This window comes from Apus apus, chromosome 2, assembly GCF_020740795.1.
Source record: "Apus apus isolate bApuApu2 chromosome 2, bApuApu2.pri.cur, whole genome shotgun sequence".
Lineage (NCBI taxonomy): Eukaryota > Metazoa > Chordata > Aves > Apodiformes > Apodidae > Apus > Apus apus.
In genome coordinates this window covers 47,389,354-47,395,353 of record NC_067283.1, presented here as the reverse complement: position 1 = coordinate 47,395,353, position 6,000 = coordinate 47,389,354, and the positions used below count along the sequence as shown (strand labels likewise).

General features: G+C 41.2%; 1 protein-coding gene across 1 annotated transcript in view; it reads left to right on the top strand.

The window, feature by feature from the left end:
* Positions 1–4,361: 4,361 nt before the first annotated feature.
* SUSD5 (sushi domain containing 5) overlaps positions 4,362–6,000 on the top strand; it is a 42,841-nt gene continuing 41,202 nt past the window's right edge. The window contains exon 1 of the mRNA XM_051611622.1: positions 4,362–4,455. Within this exon, the coding sequence (XP_051467582.1) occupies positions 4,362–4,455 (94 nt within the window). The remainder of the gene's footprint in view (positions 4,456–6,000) is intronic.

The window sequence follows — 6,000 nt, the reverse complement described above, 5'->3', positions numbered from 1 at the left end:
TCCTGCCTGCCTTTCAGTCCCACAGACTCCATATCTGTTAGGAGATGTCAGTCATTGCAGTGCTTGTACGTAAATGCTGCATTGTCTATGAGGTACTTCAGAGCCCTTTATGTGGTGCCCGGCAAGCTGAGCCATAATTCTTTATGTCCTGTTCCTAGCAGCAACTCAAGTCATAGACTGCCTGAAAGCAGATATCCTCCACAATAACGGTATGATACTACAAAGAGACTTGTATTGATATAAAGAAACTGATGTTAATTTACTGAGAATATATCAGAATGGTGTGTAAAGTTGGTTATCTCCATTTAGATGTGAAAAGAGAGAGCCTGAGAAGGTTGTGCAGATGTACAAGTTAGGTTAGCAAGTGTCCGCAAGCTGCAGAACCCAAATCTTTTTGGTTTCCACACTTCTTACCACTGTATCTAGGGAGAGCCATCACCAACATGTCTGGCCTGTAGGAAGTTACCTGTTTCACAATATTTGCATGTATCAACTGGTATCTGAAAGTCTGGGTATGATAATTCATACCTGGGCATAGATGACCACAGATGGTTATGGAGTTATCCAGTAGTGCCATCCTTTTATGCAGGCTCTGCAGCTGAGTGTAGGGCACATAGCAAGCTGTATGTCTCAGTTCTTTCTGTATTTATCTCCTTTCAACTTCATCTGTAGACAGTACTTCAGAAGTTCCAGACTGTATGATAAATTCTAATAATCATGTGGTTTAGAGCAATTTAGTCACCACGTTGCTCACACATTACTGTAGATATCTTTCTTAAAAAAAAATAATAATTAAAAAAAATTTTGGATGACAAGTAAACCTAAAGCCTATATTCCATTGAAATTCCGTTCTTCAAGCTAAATTATGCAGACTGTCATCATGTGAAGCTATTACATTATGCAGAGAAACAAGCTTAACAGAATCTCATGCTTTAGTGACAGAGAGGTATCTTTTTCTGAAGAGAAATTTTATTTCTGTTGTGCTTTATTCTGATATGAAAAGTGACCTTTCCTATGACTTTCCAGCATTCTTCAAAGACCTGATTCTTTGCCAGCTGCAGCACTTTAACAAATCTGCCAACATCTGCCCAGCTTGGCTTGAGATAGCAAATGTTTCTGAGAATGTCTATTTGCTCAAGGCCTTAGAATCCTAGGTCCTTATCTTGCAAAGGCTTAAAAGCGTGTGTGAGAATTTGCAGAATTGGAGCCTTTACATCTAGAATGTTTAGCGTATATAAATTGTTAATGGCAGAAAGTAAATATTCCTACTCGTAGATACGAAGAGACTAAATACAATAATCCCTATTGTAAATACACATCTTCCTCTTTTCAAATGTGTCTTTGTTCACTTGGATTTCTTTCACGTGTTTGATTTGGTATAAAAAATCCACTCTAACTTGAATGACATATTCCAGACTTAAAAATATGCAAAGGCTCTTCAGGTACTTGATACCCAAACCATTATTGCGAGCTTCAAAGTGCAAGTGTGTTTCGTGTGTGTATTTTCGTATGTGTATGTATGTTTATGGCCCAGTGCACTGACATTTCTTACCCCCTGTGGAAAAGCTTGCATATAGTGAAGCACTATTTTGTAAAGTATCACCCTTGGCACATTCACTACTCCTAAGGAAGGTATGATCTATGAGTTGTGTAAAGTGGCACATACGATTATAATTGTGTCACAATACATTGTACATCGTATGCTGAATAGTTTGACCAATATGTTACTGTAGTGTTACGAATGCCAGAGGTTCTGAGCCCATCTTAACTTCCAGATCTCATTTGGAGTTTTTAGTTCCAAGAAGCCCAAAGTCTAAAGGCGGGATATTTTTGCCTGATTAATGTTGACTTCAATGCAAAATAATGCGTACATCATTTCAGTGCAAAATCTAATTTGCTCAGCTGTATGTAGATCTCCCAAAATACAGTAGGAGCAGGGATTTTTGCCAATAGAAATAGTAGATTGGAAGGACATCTGTTTGGCAGTAGAGGTACTTACCTTCCAGGAGTTAATAACTGGTAGGTGTCCTTACCTTTCCACACTTACAGACTGACTTTACAGTTGAGATGGGATGACAAGAAGAAGCCAAGTCTTTCTACAAGCTGTTCATGCCTTGAAAAAAGGATCAGATCCTGTGGTCTGTTGTGATTCTTTAAAATCAGTAAGATGTTCTACTCAAGAATACAAGCTGAGATTTTCCGAGACAGGAGCCAGAGTGGCAACATGCCTTTACATATATCAACTCAAGGAAATGATCCAAGTGTAGAAAAACTAATCCAACAGACCTTTGGAATTTTAGAAGGAAATCTGGGAGATACTGTCCTTTCCTCCAACTGCTTTGGCCAAATCCATGGGGACAGCAAAAGGCCAAAAAAGTCATCAGCCCTAAGACAATTGTCAAGGCAATCTGGAGGTATTGCTGTGGTCACATAAAGTCTCAGCTAGTATCTACATGTCTTGCTGTAATTACTTGCTCAGTTTCATCAAATTGATTTGCTGTCTCACTAAATGTACATAGCACATCTTCTCTCATCTTCGTGTGTCCACTGATTTTTAAAATAGGGGTGGAACTATTGGTGTATCAGAGGCTTAAAACTGCTTTTTTTGCTATCAGATATGCCACTGGCAAAAGAAACACAAATTCAAAGAATGCTACACTTTTCTGTTTCCTTTTTGCTCACACTGTATGTCAATTTCTGCCATACAGAGCATACAAGTTCTGTAGAAATGAAATGCACTTATGTCGTTACATTATCCAACTGTCCCATGTTAAGGATGGAGTGAACAAGGAACTTCCCATCCTTCTAATTCTGGAGATGTTCTTTACAAGTCAGACTGGCAAGGCAATGTAAAGAAACCTGTTGCCATCCCTATTGTCTGGATAAACAGAAAATTCAAAGCTACCTGTCTGAAGGCTTTCAGCATGTAGATTCACATGCCACACATGGGTATAAAGAAGGGGAAGAAGGCTACAATTCTTTAAAAGTCAACAGGATCAGAGCATTATCTGCCCAAATTCATCAAACATTCACATTTTCAAGCTTACAGTGTTATGGTGTTACTTGCTTCCTTGGATATTATACACAGAAGTTCCTGAGCTTGAGTCACTTCACTCAGACCAAAACCAACATAGGGCAGGTTCATTGTTATCAGAAGATCCCTGCAGCTGCCTACCAGAACCTCACCATGTAGGACACCGGGGCCTCTGGCACTAAGGAGGGTCAGGTCCTTACTTCTGCTCCTGTTGGCTCAGAGTTTCTAGCAGGCTGAACGTCTTTTGCCCAGCTTCGAATTTCTAAGGGAAAAAATTTTAAGAAGCTTAAATAAAAGCAAAGTAGGATGGGAATATGAAAACAACATTTCTGAGCCCTGCTCAGTTCCAACAGCAACACAAAGCTATTCCGTTTATATATTTAGTGAAATAAATCCTGGCATCACCACCAGTATGTTTCCTCTTATTGTGGGGGTTTCTTTTGAGTTGTGTTGGGACAAATATAGGACAAACGAGAATAAGGGACAGATGTCAGTGCTGTAAGTGCCAGTGGGAGCTGGAAACTCTGTTCAGCAGTTGCTTTCAGAGCGTCCAAACCTGACCAGCACCATTCATCTGGACCGGGAGTGTTGATAGAGACCAGTTGATGGATTCCCACTTCAGCCTTTGTTTAACCCATCCCAATCCTGGTCTTCAGGAAGGCTCAGCCACCAGGGTCCCACGCCATTTATCACCTTTCCTCAGGCCTTACCTGAAGACCATCACTCTTGCTGCAGCAGCTCCTGACCTGCAACCCTCCCTCAGTAGCTTACCACTGTCTGATTTCATGTTGCAGATAGAAAACCCTCCCCACTTCTGAACCCATCCCTCTGGAGATCCACAGCTAAACCCACAAACTCACCAAGTCCCAGCGCCAGCTATCTAGCTGCCCTTCTCGCAGCCAGGGATTTCTTCTGCTAGTTTCTTTTGCTTCCCCCCCCCCCGACTCTTTTCTCTCCCTCCTGGCTTTTGCATTTCTTGCACCGAGATCCATTAGGTATTTACCCACAGGGTAATGTGACTTTTCACACCAGCTCTCTGTGAGTTCTGCCCTGGGGACAGGGCTGGATAAAGCCTCTCCCCAACCCCAGCTGGCCGGACATCTCCCCCCCCCTTCCCCTCCCCTTCACACTAGCCAAGCCAAGGATTCCTCTCTCCCTCCCTCTTTCTTTTTCCACCCCTCTCGCCTTCAGTGCAAACCCAGGACGCAGGATCCTGCCGAGGGAAAGTGCTCCTTGAAATCATCACCACAGACCCCGCTGCAGAGGAGGAGGGAGAAAAAGCCTCGGCAGCCGACCTCCTGCAGCTGGGGGCTTTGCAACCAGGGCAATGGCTTCAGCCTCTCAGAGATTACCTCTCACCTTTCTCCAGGGTGTGGGATCTGTATTCTTCATCCTTCGGATCATCTCTGTTCAGGCTGATGGTGAGTTTCCCCATTCAGTTTGGGCTGGGTTGCTATGGCTGGAAAGAGAACTGTATGTTGAAATGTGTTATTGCAAAAAACCCTCCAAACTCTTTCTCTTTCTCTTTCTCGTTTCTTTTCTTTTCTTTTCTTTTCTTTTCTTTTCTTTTCTTTTCTTTTCTTTTCTTTTCTTTTCTTTTCTTTTCTTTTCTTTTCTTTTCTTTTCTTTTCTTTTCTTTTCTTTTCTTTTCTTTTCTTTTCTTTTCTTTTCTCTCTCTCTCTCTTTCTCTCTCTCTCTTTCTCTCTTTCTCTCTCTCTCTTTCTCTCTCTCTTTCTCTCTCTCTTTCTCTTTCTCGCTCTCTCTCTCTTTCTCTCTCCTTCTCTTAAATACACACCCCAGTTTGGGTTAGGAAATGTCTGATTCATAGGTTTTTGAGACTCTACAAATATCCTGGGGTTAAGCAGAGAAAGGAAATAAGATCCCAGAAGGCTAAGATTATTTTATTACAACAAAATGACAGGATAGTGAGCTTTTCCAGAGGAAATAAGAATAATAAAACAAAGCCAGGACACAAATAAGATGAATCAACTATATTTTAGGAGAGCCCTTCTTATAACTAGAAGTACCTTTTCACCAAACAACTTTACCAGCTGCCTACTTCAGATGCCCCCTGTCATTGATTTATATGGGCAGGTACTTGAGGAAGGGAAGACAAGAAGTCAAGGGCTTTTATAAGCTTTTCTCTTCAGTACCACACACGGTGAAGATGACTGCTCACCTTTCTGCACTGAGTTCCACCTGCACTTCACTGCTGAGGGATGTGATCAGGACATGAATGTGGCTGAAGCACCAGCTACTAGTTACTCTGAAATGGGACTTCTTACCTACCGATGATAATCCTGAATGGCTGCATCCCTTGAAAGTTTCCAGTAGCCTATTGCCCTTTTAATGTTTAAGCCTGTGGTAATGATGACCAACTTACCTTAGCAAAACCACAATTTATTTCTGAAATAACTCTCTTCTCCTAGGAGGAGAGCAATGCTGAATGGCATTTTTTTCACCTTCACAGTTGTGGGAGATTTATGCCTGATCTCAGGGTGTTTTTTTTTACATCAATACACTAATTCTTTACCATCGATGTTTGCTGCATTATTCCGGAGTACAGATCTTAAACATTATAGGGCAGTAAAAACTTCTCCTTTGGATTCTCAGAGTATTTCTCCTCTTTCCCCTAGATTTATTTCAGCTGATGACAAAGTGAGAAGGGGAGAAAATTATTCTTGCCTGTATGTTTCTACCACTTTGTGTAAAATACCATTTATATGACAGAACCCTGTCTTGTAAATTTGAAGAAAATTACTTTTCATTAAGAAAAAAGGAAAATAATTGTGCCAGGCAACTGCACTGTGTTGCAGTAGGCAAAACTGCTACTCTGATTGAAGGAAATGCTTCTTCCCCAGCAAAAGGAGGAAAAATAAAATGCATTCCCATAAAAAGTGTTCTCCACAGAACTTAAGAAAAGGGGGCAGACAGGAATAATTAATTTCCCTTGCTAAGAATGCTTC